At 41.6% G+C, this 13,393-nt stretch overlaps 1 protein-coding gene across 5 annotated transcripts in view; it reads right to left on the bottom strand.

Moving 5' to 3' along the window:
• The window catches only part of RUFY2 (RUN and FYVE domain containing 2), a 40,806-nt gene extending 29,478 nt beyond the window's left edge, over positions 1-11,328 (bottom strand). For 3 of the 5 annotated variants that reach the window (XM_087702318.1, XM_014058593.2, XM_014058595.2), the window contains exons 1-7: positions 11,175-11,328; positions 8,358-8,531; positions 6,051-6,168; positions 3,834-3,935; positions 3,078-3,201; positions 2,120-2,181; positions 94-159 (exon numbers count right to left, since the gene is read on the bottom strand). In XM_087702318.1, the coding sequence (XP_087558444.1) occupies positions 94-159; positions 2,120-2,181; positions 3,078-3,201; positions 3,834-3,935; positions 6,051-6,168; positions 8,358-8,531; positions 11,175-11,274 (746 nt within the window). In that variant the 5' untranslated portion in view covers positions 11,275-11,328. Of the gene's footprint in view, positions 1-93; positions 160-2,119; positions 2,182-3,077; positions 3,202-3,833; positions 3,936-6,050; positions 6,169-8,357; positions 8,532-9,028; positions 9,477-11,174 lie in introns of those variants that run through there. The other 2 variants (XM_087702319.1, XM_014058594.2) reach the window with 2 other exon arrangements.
• Positions 11,329-13,393: the final 2,065 nt, after the last annotated feature.

Here is a 13,393-nt window from a genome sequence, read left to right on the forward strand (position 1 = left end):
TCCACTAGTTAACCCTAACCCTAACCCTGATAATTATCAAAGTAATTATTTTTAAAACAGAAGGCATCATTCCCTAACACAATTTATACTTACTTCAATTGTCGGTTTAATTCTTCAACATAATTTTTCTGATCCAATATTGCAGCAACATGGTCATTTCTAAAAGAAATTTAGTTTTAGTTTAGAATATTTAATGTTTAATTAGACATTTGATCTGAGATCTGAGTGTTGAGAACTGCATGTGAAAAATTTCTATTTACTATTCCGGAAATATGTTGTCTTAATAAATGTTCTCCATAAATTAAAAACCAATATCTGAATTATTGACTTGGCTTGAAATTTAGAACCTTCTGTATAATTAGCACTAATAACTGAATAACCACCATCAACAGACTTGTAGTCTGTTAAAAAAAAAGGATTCTTTTGGTTTTCTCAAAAAATTGGAAATTGAACATTGCTCTAAGGCTGGGTTGGACAACTATGGCCCCTTTACGACCTGTGGACTTCAACTCCCAGAATTCCTGAGCCAGCATGTCTACAGGTCATAAAGAGGCCAGAATTGCCCATCTCTCCTCTAAGGATTCACATATGACTTTGATTGTCCATTTCCTCAAATTTGTATTAGATAGTGATAGGATGACTGTTCATACATCTCTTCTGCATTTCTGATTTAAACAATCCCCTTTCATTAAACAAGAGACTCTGATGATTTTTTTTAGTTGTTGCATGATTTCTGCTTTTTGCCCTTGAAATCTGTGGCCCCAAAATGTACAGCTTTTTTCACAGTAGACTAAAATGTTATAATTACTATTATTTTCCAGACTCATAGAGATTTACATAACAGGAGAATGTAATAAAAGTAAACACAGATGAAAACACACACACACACACACACAAAACACTTACATGTACAATCAATAAAATAAGCAAGAGCAAATAAGAGTCACCTTCCAGGGAAGATGGGGACATAAAGTTTTAATTAATAAATAAATTGCTTCTGGACTTTGTGCTTGAGGTGGAAAAATGAAACGTTGACTTTGGTTTTGCTGATTAGATAGGTTTGTATAGAAATGACTAGTTTATATTGCTATGTAAAAACAAAATGTTCAGGCTATATGTTATTAATAGAAAGTCAATGCATAAATTTGTCATTTTTAAAAAGTAAAATTTGGCCTTCGCTAATTTGAAGAGAAAGTCAGTTTGAGCTTATGCTGGACAAGAAGTGTGGAAAACTGAGTTCTAGCCCAGCTTTAAGCACAAAGACAGCTTGGTGACTTTGGACCAGTCCCTCTCTTTCAGCCCTAGGAAGGAGGCAATGGCAAACCACCTCCAAACATGTCAAGAAAACTGCAAGGACTTTGAAGGAATTAAAAAAATAAAGCCCACGCAACTTCAAGAAAACCAGCTCTGAGGGGCCAGATTAACATCTCCATGGTTAGTTCTTGCATAGCATAATCCAGCCATTTCTGGCCTCAGTCCCCTCCCCTCATGAAGTCAGGGTAACAAAAGCAACTTGTAGATCTGGTTGGAGTACCGTATTTTTTGGAGTATAAGACCTCAAAAAAAAGAGGGTGAAAATCTGGGTGCGTTTTATACACGGAATACAGAATTTTTGGCTTACCAAAACCCCACCCTCCTTGCAAAAATGGACCTGCAGAGGGTTTGGGAGGCTTGCAAAGTGCTCCTGGGGGCTGGGGAGGGCCGTTTTTGCTCATTTTTGCCCCCTCCCCATCCCCCAGGAGCACTCTATAAATCTCCCAAAGCTCTGAATGCCCACCCCCCTTTTTTGCAAAAAACGGGCAGAGGGTTTGAGAGTGCAAAAACTTTTTTTTTAAATTTACCTCTTCAAAATCATGGTGCGTCTTATACTCCGGTGCGTCTTATAGTCCAAAAAATATGGTAGGTGGGTATGCAACATGTGTGAAGCCTTAGGGGGCTTTGAAAGTCAGAACTAACGCACATTAGGTACAACATGACATAAAATGGATCACGCGTAAAGATTCCCTACTTCTGAACAGAAGGAATATTTTCTGTGAAGGGAAGGACACTTTTGATCTTGCAGGATGGTGGCTTTTTCAACCATTTAGTTCAACATGCTAAAAGTTCTACTAAAACTCACCTTTCTTTATCTTCAGTGTCATCGTCACTCTTTAGATACATGGAGAAATCAATTACGCCAACCTTTTTAAAAAAATCAAATTTTGCAAAATGAAATGAAGGAACAGCTAAGGGATAAGCTTCGTTCTCCTGGATATTTAATCCAATTCAACAGAATTTGGAAACTCCAGATTTGGTATTGATCACATTAATGGGTTGGATTATAATGACCAAGGCCATTGTGCAACAACCCGTGTCCCCTGCATCTGCTCCCAGGGGTTCAAAACCTCCAGATCCAACTGTGTCGGCAATGGACTGAATGCATAATGGATCGAGAGCAATGGGCAGTATCTACAAATGAGTGAAGGTGTGTTAGTTTAATTATGAATATCCTATAGATCAGGGGTCCCCAACCTTGGCAACTTTAAGACTTGTGGACTTCAACTCCCAGTTCCTCAGCCAGCGTTACATTATAATACAATACAGATATTTTTTTCATTATCCAAATGAAAATCCAAATTATCTCATAGAGTTTACAAATTATCTCATAGAGTTTACAATCCAAATTATCTCATAGAGTTTACAATATTAAGATCTAAATATAAGCCAAAATACAGATTTCATACACCTTCTGAAGAAAGCACATAGAACCATTTTTTTGTACAGGGGGAAAAAAGTAGCCATGCTATATTTGAAAGATCTTCCAGTCAAAACCCTTTTTTCAGTATTCTGCAGAAGCAGAATTACAGGGATCTGCAGTATTCTTTCAGTATTCTGCAGAAGCAGAATTACAGGGATCTGCAATATATATATAGATTTTTTATAGTGCTTCAAAGAAAATAAATTCTTTGTGTGAGGAAAAAAAAATTCTAAATGTATCGGCTGAAATGAATTGTTTGAATTATTTTATTCAAGATCTTCAGATTTGCTCGAATGCTACTTCGAGCCTTCAAAGGCTGCATATTATGGCATCTACTTACTTGTGAATCCAAATCTTCTCCTTTTATGCACAAGTTTGCATCAATGACATTTAACCCAACAAGCAATCCAACAATGACGGCTCCTTCTTCTTCCATCATCACTGCATGGTATTCATAAAATTCCCTGTAAAAGCATTATCATATAATTTAAAGGACATTGTCAATTACTGGTCAATTTCAGAGCCAACCAATGTCAAACATTCCTTGTCTAGAATTTTTAAAAAACTGAAAAAACTATTTTTTTTAAAAAAAAAAGCCTAGTTCTGCAAGTATGAAATTAAATAATGTGCAACTGCATTTTGTATGCTTTATGCCCTGGGTATGCACCTTTTCCAACAGCTGGCAGCATGATGTAAATTTGAAGAATATATTAACAGCAAAAGAGAAAGAATACATTATTGCCATTGTTGTGGTAAGTTCTGCCTGGGAAGGTCACAGGCATTACATTGTTGATTTCTGGTTTATACCACACTACTGTCAAATCTGAATAATTGTTAGAATGTGCCCTTTCTTTTTTGTTCTACCAAACCTTTTAAAAACAAAGCTGTTAGGTCAATCAATTAGAACATTTCATTGAAATTTATAATTCAGAAGAAAAGTGAAATGTTCCCACTAGAAGCAATGCAATGTCAGCTGTTTTATTTAGCAAAGAAAATAAATATTTTAGCTAAGTTTGAATCACAATGCAATCAGTGTGCCCAATTCTGTTCACAATCAAAGCACTGGTTTTTAATAAGAGTCTGGATAAGGTCTCACCCGAGGAGATCTTTCCGAAGGATGAGACATCGGAGATAATCAGCCATCTTTTTCTGCATAAGTGCCAAACGTAACCAAGCCCGAGCGCGTCCTAATGAAGTCCTGGTTTAAAAACAGGAATAGAGACAGGAATTAAGACAGGGGTGTCAAACTCAATTTCATTGAGGGCCGCATCAAGGTTGTGTTTGAACTCGGGAGGGGAGGGGAGGCAGCTCAACATCTCTCGTGTCGGGAGTGCCTGTGGTAGCCTGAGTGCTCTGCCAGCAAAAACTGGCTTCCTAGGTCCGTTTTTTATTGCAATGGCCTCCTGTAACTCTCCGCCAGCAAAAACTCTCATGAGCTCCATTTTCGCTGGCAGAGTCACTGTGGGCCGGTCCTTCGCTGTTTCCAGGGCAGCCTTGCGGGCCAGATCTAAACACCCCATGGGCCAGATCCAGCCCCTGGGCCTTGAGTTTGATACCCCTGGATTAAGCCATTTTCTATCTTTATTTGGAACACTGTTCTTAACCATTCTATATTCAATTTTAGCCACTTTACACTCTCAACAAAAATGTGTTTTCATAAAAAATTACCCTTCTGATTTAACCATTTATTTGACAAAAGTCTTAAGACACAAAATAAAAGATAATGTCCTTTTCTGTATTTGTGTTGGGCAAATACCATCCCGAGGAAGAAGAGATTAATGAATACCTTGCGGTTTCTACAATGAGCAGTTGGTCAAAGGCCAGGTAATTCCATCTAGGGGTGACTTACTGAGACTTGGAGGGGCACAGTGGTGGGATTCAAAAATTTAACAACCAGTTCTCTGCCCTGATGACTGGCTGGGTGGGCGTGACCATGGTGGCCGTTGCCAGGGGGTGTGACAGGCAGCACTCAGCCTCTTGCACCTCCCTGGGAGCAAAAAACTACCCCTGTAGGGACCTGTGCCACCCCCCACATTTTGGGCCTAGTAGGCCTCCCTGCACTTATCTGGCAACCAAAACAGGGTGCCGGGGGGGGGGGGGAACGACTCCTGGAACCGGTTTGCCTGAATTGGCCCGAACTGGTTGAATCCCACCACTAAGCACATCCAAAAGAGACCATAATCCATAGGACTCTATTCTACTGAAAGCTTCAAAAAAATTAAGTCTACTCTTGTAAAGCATTAAGAGTGTCATGTATGACATGGGTAACTATAAATAATTCTTTCTTTCAGGTCCTGGTTTTAAAAATAGCACTTTTGAATCACATCACATTTAATATTCTAGTTATTTTATTAAAATCTTCCCCTGATTAATTTGTGATAAGAACAATTTTTGACTGGGTTCATCCTCATGTGCTGTAGACCTACTCTGGCAACCAGATATTCCTGCCATGTCCATATTTCACCCCATGGCTGAACCAAAGTCACTTTCTCTCAAAACAATTTTAGCATAATCCATCAGGAATGTGGTTCCATATATGATCAGGGCCGGGATCCACCACAAAAAAGACAGGTAGATTTGCTGCCAGCATTGTCATTCTCTTGCAGCACTTATCAAAGATGGAGTTCACTCATTTCCACTTTATCTTGCACCCCTACTTCCCATTTACAACTTGTCAGATGCTATTTGTGGCAACTTGAGCTGTGATGGGATCTGCCATTTCAAGCACCTGTCTGGCTTGCCTCGTGTTAGGGAGTGATGGATAGTTGCTCCCCATCAGGCAATGGCAGATGAAACATGAAACAAAAACCCTTTAAAACAGGAATGCTACTTAACAACAGAGTAGAGTAGGGCTCAGGAATGAGCAAAATTTATGCAACCCAACTTTTCTGCTGGGTCAGAGATTGATGGATTGTAGTTTAACACAAATATCCCCACTGCAAAGGAAAACAGCTCAATGGGAGAACAGACCTCTGGATGAATAAGATCCCATCTTCAATTTTTGCCACTCTATGGTATTTATAGGAAAACCTTGCCTCAAAAACCTGAAAAAACGACTGCCAGTTCAGACAATAAATGGGTAAATAATCTGATTCTGGTAGAATTTCCATCTTACCTTATTTGCATCAGATAAAACCTCATGTCTTCCTTTCTTACAATTTTGAATAACAACATTATTTCACCTACAGAATATTCTATAAGGTTAAGAAAAGTTACATACATTTTAATTGTGGAAGATGGATCCTTGTTCATTTCATTCTCATGATTTATGTATGGAAAGCAGTGAAGAAAATATTTCAGTATAATAACTTACTTGAGACCAGGTAAATCTCTAACGCTAGCAGCAATCTCCTCAGCTTCTGGATACAATTTCTCTACAAGTTCCAGAGGGCCCCATATTGTTTTATTATAACTTAGAAAAGATTTCTTTACTAGAAGACAAAAATAAACACATTTTGACTTTTTACACTCTATTTTACTTTTTTGGAACATTTAATATATTTGTTCCCTAGGCATCTGAGATACTTACTGGATAGACACAAATTGACCTCAAAAGTTTCGTTGCTAAGCAAAACACTTGTTAAGTAAGTTTTGTCCCATTTTTACAATCTTTCTTGCCTCATTAGTCAAGCAAATCACTGCAGGAGCTTTTAAGTTAGCAACACATTTGTTAAGTCATAAATACATGCTAGGTGGCACATGTCTGAAGTTTGACAAAATGACCATGGGATTCTGCAATGATCATTAAGTGTGAGTCACTTTTTTTAATGCCTTTGTAACTTCAGTCATTAAACAAATGATTGTAAATTGAGAACTATCTGTTTTGGGGATGTTTGTAAACATTAATATTTTCTATTTAACATCAAGTTTAATTTAATGATGTCAGTAATTATTTTTTTACCACCACTGCAGCCAGCTATGAAACTTACATAGAAGAAAAAGTAAGAAAAAGCCATGATCACACTTCTAGACAGCCAAGAAATAATGGGAATTAGCTGATCAAAACAAATGAACCAAGTACATAAGTCATTCAGAATCCAATGAAGGAAAACTGGCAATGAAGTAAAAACTGCTATCTTGAATACTGATAAACTCAAAGGAGGAAGTCACAGCTTCCTTCTGAATTGATTTAGAAAAGAAAATTTGCACTAGGTCTGGAGGACAAATGAAAGTAAACATGGGTAGGCTAGCATGCAGCAGTGTGCACCAGTGATTCTTAACCTCAGTAACTCTTAAGATGTGTGGACTTAACTCTCAGAATTACACACATCTTAAAGTTGCTGAGTGTTGTGGCCCGCCAGCGGCCAGCAGAGCTGGTAGCTGATTCTGACAGTGAGGAGGTTGGGGAGGAATATGGGCCAGTCCTGGAGTCTGGGGAAGGCTCTGATGAGGGCTATGCATTGGAGACAGAGATGGGGTCAGGGCTGTATGCCAGCTGTCAGCTGCCTTCAAAGTCAGACATCATTGAGGCAGACGAACAGCTTATATAGCAGTAGACTTATATACCGCTTCATAGGGCTTTCAGCCCTCTCTAAGCGGTTTACAGAGAGTCAGCATATTGCCCCCAACAATCTGGGTCCTCATTTTACCCACCTCGGAAGGATGGAAGGCTGAGTCAACCCTGAGCCGGTGAGATTTGAACCGCTGAACTGCTGATCTAGCAGTAGCCTGCAGTGCTGCATTTAACCACTGCGCCACCTTGGCTCATAGGCTGGAGCCTGTTCCCAGTGAGCGCATGCACAGAGTTGTCAGATGAAGGGAAGAGCTAAGGAACAAGGATCAACTTGGGAATAAGGCCACAGGTGGACGATGAATGGCCCCTCCCAGAGGAAATAAAAGAGGAGCAAAAGGGGGGGGGGAGTTTGCAGGAGACAATTAGTTCACTTAATTGGTTCGTGACACTCCGAGACTCCTTGCCAAGTTATCTGGCAGCTCCCCAAGCCAGATAAGGTCTGTGACTGTAAATCCTCCCTCGAAAGACTTTGCTGGATGTAAATGAGCAGAATTTACAGTAGATTAATAAAAAGGGGTTTTGTCGGGACAGGGAGTTTGCTTCATGCTCTTGGGAAGCCTAGATCAGAAAACTGAGACTGAGAAACATTGATATATGCTATGATTTAAAACGACTACAATGCAAATAAAGTAGCGGTCAGCCCTGGAGCCATTTTCCCCTGGCACCTCCAGGGCTGCCACAGCAGAGATGGGTCGAGCTATGGGAACTGGAGGGGGCAGATAGAGAAAGCTGGGGACTATAGGCAAAAGAAAATTCTTTCCTCTGAGAACCAAGGACTTTCCCACCAGGTGGGATCTAAGACCAAGTGACCCTTGGACTGTGACCTGATTGGGCCATGTGATGGACTGCATGGGCAGGGGAAAAAACTTTACTTTTAACTAGGGGAAAACCCAAGCGGGTTTTAGAGTCAGGTTTCCCCAGATGTACCAATATGACACGCCTAATAAATCTATATTTGAGGAATATGCCTGCCTTGGAGTTTTGATTCCATTGGGTGTGTTACTTGGAACCCTGACAGTAACCAGTCGAAGTTGGCCCTCTCAAATGGCCAAATATAGAACAAAAATGGAATGAAAAGACTCACTCAACCCAAAATACCATCTGTACCTTTCAGGCCGTGTTTCAGGCAGTGTTCCATGACAACAAAAAACTGCTGGAGAGGTGGATAATCAGAATCAAGAGTTCGCCCAAAGCTTAGAGCAGATTCAATGAGTCCCTTTATACTCAGTTTAGCCATGTTCAATAGATTTGTTCTTTCAATTGCCTGGGGGTCTTTCACAGCTTAGAGAGAGAAAGAGAGAGAGAGAATTGATTAAGAAAAATATTTTATTGATTAAGGCACAACAGCTATGTCCGAATATAAGAAAGTGAAAAGCGAAAAAACATCAAAGCAACAGAGCATTGTGCTAAGAAATATGGGGTATTTCCAGCAAAGCCAGCCACAAGAAGTTTTATCAACAATGTTGCAATATTAGCTAAAACCCTATTCCAATTTAGTTCTGGCAGCATTTTAACAATGACACATCATGTGACGATTGTTATTTCCTAGAATAAATCCATTTCACAGTATGGAGAAGTATAGTTATTATTCTTTTTTTTTAAGTCGGTTTATGAATTTTAAATGCTGACATCTCAAAGAGATTTAAACTTAAATTGAGGATTTCAAGTTAAGGCTTTAAACTGAAACCAACTGGTTATAATAAAGTATTTGTCTTGTGGCTCACAGTTAACCTAATCGTTATGTTTGTAATGAAGGAAAGTAGGGCATGTTTATCCACCTACTGAATCCTTCCCATGAACTGGGATAGGCAGATATTGTTTGATGGCATTGAAGATATCATCGCAGGGTGTAAGCTGTTCCAAGTAAAGCTGACTTTTGCAATTGACGGATGGTGAATGTGTCAACGAGGATGAGTAATGCTCCAGATGTTTGGGCTTTCTTTTGCCACAGCCATTCTGCTTCTATCCACAGATCTTTCTATTTTATGATTTTTCTCCAGGTCATTCTTTTCTATTCTCCTTTCTCTGGATACGGAAACGTTCACTTTTTTTTATTATTATTCCATATGATTGTTTACCATTTGCTGCTATCACCAATATGTTTATCATTGTTGTTGCTGAAAATAAACCTGGCCAGAATAGGAGATTCAGGTGGTGGGAATATTCTTTCCCATCCAGGCAGCAGCATTCCTTGGCATCCAGGAATCCTCCAAGTGTGATTTTGGGAAGCTCTCAAGGGAAGGGCGATTCCTAGCAAATGGCACTTAAATCTGCTGCTTGAGGTTTAAGGGACAATCACAACCACCTAAAAGTGTAGCCAGCAATAAGCAGATCTTGATAAATTGGCCCTATGTCCTCTCAACTCGGTTCCACCACAAAACTGCGGAGGACAAAATCGCGCTCGCCGAAAGCGCGCATTTGACGTCATCACAGCGCGACGAAAACATCGCGCTGTGATCGAAAAATGTAAAAATAAAGCGAAAACCTTACCCTAACCCCCCCAAACCTAACCCTAAACCTAACCCTTAACCTAACCCTAAATCTAACCCTAAACGTAACCCTTAACCTAACGCTAAACCTAACGCTAACCCTTAACCTAATGCTAAACGTAACCCTAACGCTCTAAACCTAACCCTAACCCTTAACCTAACCCTAACCCTAAACCTAACCCTTACCTTTATGTGAATCAGCTTGCTTTAATTTTAATTCAATTTTTAATTTTTTTCGGCGTGCTGTGATGACGTCAAATGCGCGCTTTCGTCGAGTGCGATTTTGTCCTCCGCGGTTTTGACGGGTCATGCTCAACTCTTGCCCTGCTGGCCCTCACTGCATCCGATCAGATCATTTTCCCTTGGCAGGAAGGACACACCTGCCTGATCTGAAAACCTAAACATCCCCCAACCCCCATAATTTTAACCTAAGACCTGTTGACCTCACCCCATTCCTAAGAGTTCTGTAAGGGGCATGCATAAGGGCACCAGTGGCCTTCGGTCCCTGTCCTACTGTCTCCATTTATTCATACCCATTTACTGTGTTCATATTTATGTTTATACTTATACCTGTTATCTTTTACATGTTTGACAAAGTATCTATCCATCCATCCATCCATCCATCCATCATCTATCTATCATAAAAATAAAAAACCACGGGAAGCTACGTTGATTTGGGTTCCAGAATTACGGCCGTGGGGACAGAAAAACAGATCTCCCTCTTCAAATCAGAATCCTAACCGGCTCAGAGCCGCCTCGTATTTTCACGGCGAGTTTTAAGCCGAAGGCTTCTTCTCATGCTCCTCCCGGGCTTTCGGGAACCACACCGCCCAGCAAAAAGCGACTTCTGGGGCTGCGGGGAGCCGCCCTTTTCCCGAAGCTCCCGGCAAACGCCTCCGGCTCTGGAAAGCTAAAAAGGGACCGCCATCCCCGCGCCCCGCCTTTCATCGCTCGCCTCTCAAATCCCTTCTACTCCGGGGAAAACCCCGCGGGGAAAGCGCGGGAGAAGGAAAGATTCCCAACCCGGCGGTGCCAGATCCTGCGCCACGCGCGCCTCGGGACAACCCGGTTTCCCCCCGGCCTGGAAGCCGCGGGGCGAGATGGAGGGCAGGGCGCCTGGACAGGCGTTGCCGGCGGTCTCCGAGGACTGCGGACTTCGACCCTCCCCACGCAACCACAGAAACCCGCGCGGCTTCGAGGGGCTGGCGGTGCAGAGGCAAGGAAGTACCTGCTGCGGCCGACTGGCTGTTGGTACCCAGCAGTCGGCTGGAAAGGCGGCCTGGGTTGCAGCCCCTCTCCAGCCATTTTGGGGGGCTCCCAGCCAGCCAGCGGAGAAGAGCAGCAGCATCGCCTGGGGAATGCCGGTGGGGCCAGAAGACTCCCTCTGCCTGCTGCCTTGCCCGCCCATCCCGGTCGCCGCCCTTGCGCTCCTTACCCATGGCCAGTGGAGAAGAGCAGCAGCTGCCCGAGCAGTTCAGCGCGGATCCAGCCTTGGCTGCTTTCACGGCCCTTTTCCAGCCCTCTTCATCGCCCATCTCCGCCTCCTCCTCCTCCTCCCACTTCCCTCAGCCTGGGTGGCTGCGCCTCTCGCGGCCGGAGGACCGAGATGGCGCCGTGCCTAGGACCGGCGCGGCATTGCTAGAGCCGGCACGAGAGGAGATGGGTCCCCGGCCGCAGCCGGGGTGCCGCTTTGAGGGCCACCCTCCGGTTTTGAACCTGAAGGAAGCACGACAGGGCAGAAACAAGCTGCAACTGGTCCTGTCCTCCTTGCTTTCAAGGATGCCAAACCAGTGTTTTAAAAATAAGTTCCCCAACAAGCCCCAACGGGTCTTGTCCTCCTTGCTTTCAAGGATGCCAAACCAGTGTTTTAAAAATAAGTTCCCCATGAACTCAATGACACGCTTTGTTAAAATATGTTTTAACTAGAAAATGTGGAAACTTTATTAAGGACCTTAATGCTGTTAAATAATTATGTTATTATATAAAACTTGAAATTAGAAATTTGAAGATGCATATTGTTAATGGAAATAGATGGAAAAGAAATGATGTTTATCTTCAAAGAGAAGGAAAAATACTGTTTGTATGTGTTAAAAATTAGAAACTGGAAAATATGAGAAGAAAAGTAAGGCGGCTAAAATTGGAAATAATGGAGATATAATGTAAACTGAACTGTGTTTTTTGATGGGGATGTTAAAGCGGGAATTCGGACAACACAAAAATATTTTTTATTATGTTAACAAAAATAAAAAACTTTTTACAAAAAAAAAAAGATGCCAAATCAGTGTTTTAAAAATAAGTCCCACACAAACCCAATGACACGGTTTGTTTATAAAAAAAAATTGGCAAGCATTTTGCCAAAACCTGGTCAGGTACACACATCCGTTGAAACCAGTTTGGTCTCTCCTGTATATAATCTCCTACGAAGATTATGTGTCCTTCATTTCAGAAAGATTTATTGTTCAAAAACTGGCTTCTGTCCTTTACTTGGTTTATTTTTTTTATTGCCATACAGAGAGGCCGCCTTGTTCCAATTCTCCTGTGTTCAGTTTTTTAAGAGTGGATTCTCAAGTCTACCCACAAAAAGCAATAAAAAGAAAATGCTCAGGGGGGAAAAAGGGGTGTTTGGCTTTGTGAACTGCAATAGTACATGTAGGTACATTAATGTTCTATTGGTGCTTTTCTTCAATGCAAACAAGACCCCCACAATACCTGTCAGAATCTCTGTATGATCCCTGCCTACAATGAACAGCCAGTAGTAACCTGTGCTAGTTTCTGTTTCTCTCTTTAGTAAAAATCTTCAGTTTTAGTGTGCTGGGATGAGGGGGACATCTTAGATTGAGCAGATGGGTTTAAAAGGGAAATATACCGCTTCCCTGAAAATATTTGTTATATATGCAAAAGTTAGAGGAGTGTTGAGTATGCAAATAACTGGGGGGAAGGAGTGTTATATATGCAAATGTTCCCTGTTACCAGCTCTCTGATTGGCTGGTCATTTGACAGTTGCTTTGGGCTCGAGTATAAATACCCTGACAGTTGCAGGGACGTTTTGAATCGCAGTCATCTCGCAATAAACATCTTACTCTCTGATTCCATGGCTCCTGCGTCTTTCCGTCAAACATATTCAACAATATTATCTCTGGATAATAAGCCCAATTGGGGTTTTCAGTGTATGCACAAAAGTAAGCCCTCCCTGAAAATATTAAAACAGCAACAGCCATGTGACCACGCTCACCGCCTCCTGTACCTCAAAAATAATAAGACCTCCCTAAAAATAAGGTCAAGTGCTTATTTTGGGGGTCAAAACACGGTACATTTATATAGACTGATGTAATAATAAAGTCATTAAATGAAATACAAAGATGGCAGAGAAACCAAACTACGATGGGAACAAAGAAAAGGAAGGTCGTCCTCATAAAAAGCCTGGAAATCTCAGCAGGGTGGTGGGCATTTGAATCTCACATAACCTCACCCTAGAGGAGCAGCTATTGCTAAAGTAAAGCGTTCCTTCCAGGGTGCTGATATAAAATTGTAGGGTGCTAACCATGCGAGATCAAGCCAGTTGGGCAGACACTATGGGAGACAGGTGATCCCTCAAATCCTATGGAAGGGCTTTATAGGTAGTGACCAGGATCTTGAATCATACCTGGAAGCAAA

This window comes from Thamnophis sirtalis, unplaced genomic scaffold (genome assembly GCF_051295495.1).
Source record: "Thamnophis sirtalis isolate CommonGarterSnake01/CBP01778 unplaced genomic scaffold, rThaSir2_p1.2 scaffold_15, whole genome shotgun sequence".
In the NCBI taxonomy this organism is placed as follows: domain Eukaryota; kingdom Metazoa; phylum Chordata; class Lepidosauria; order Squamata; family Natricidae; genus Thamnophis; species Thamnophis sirtalis.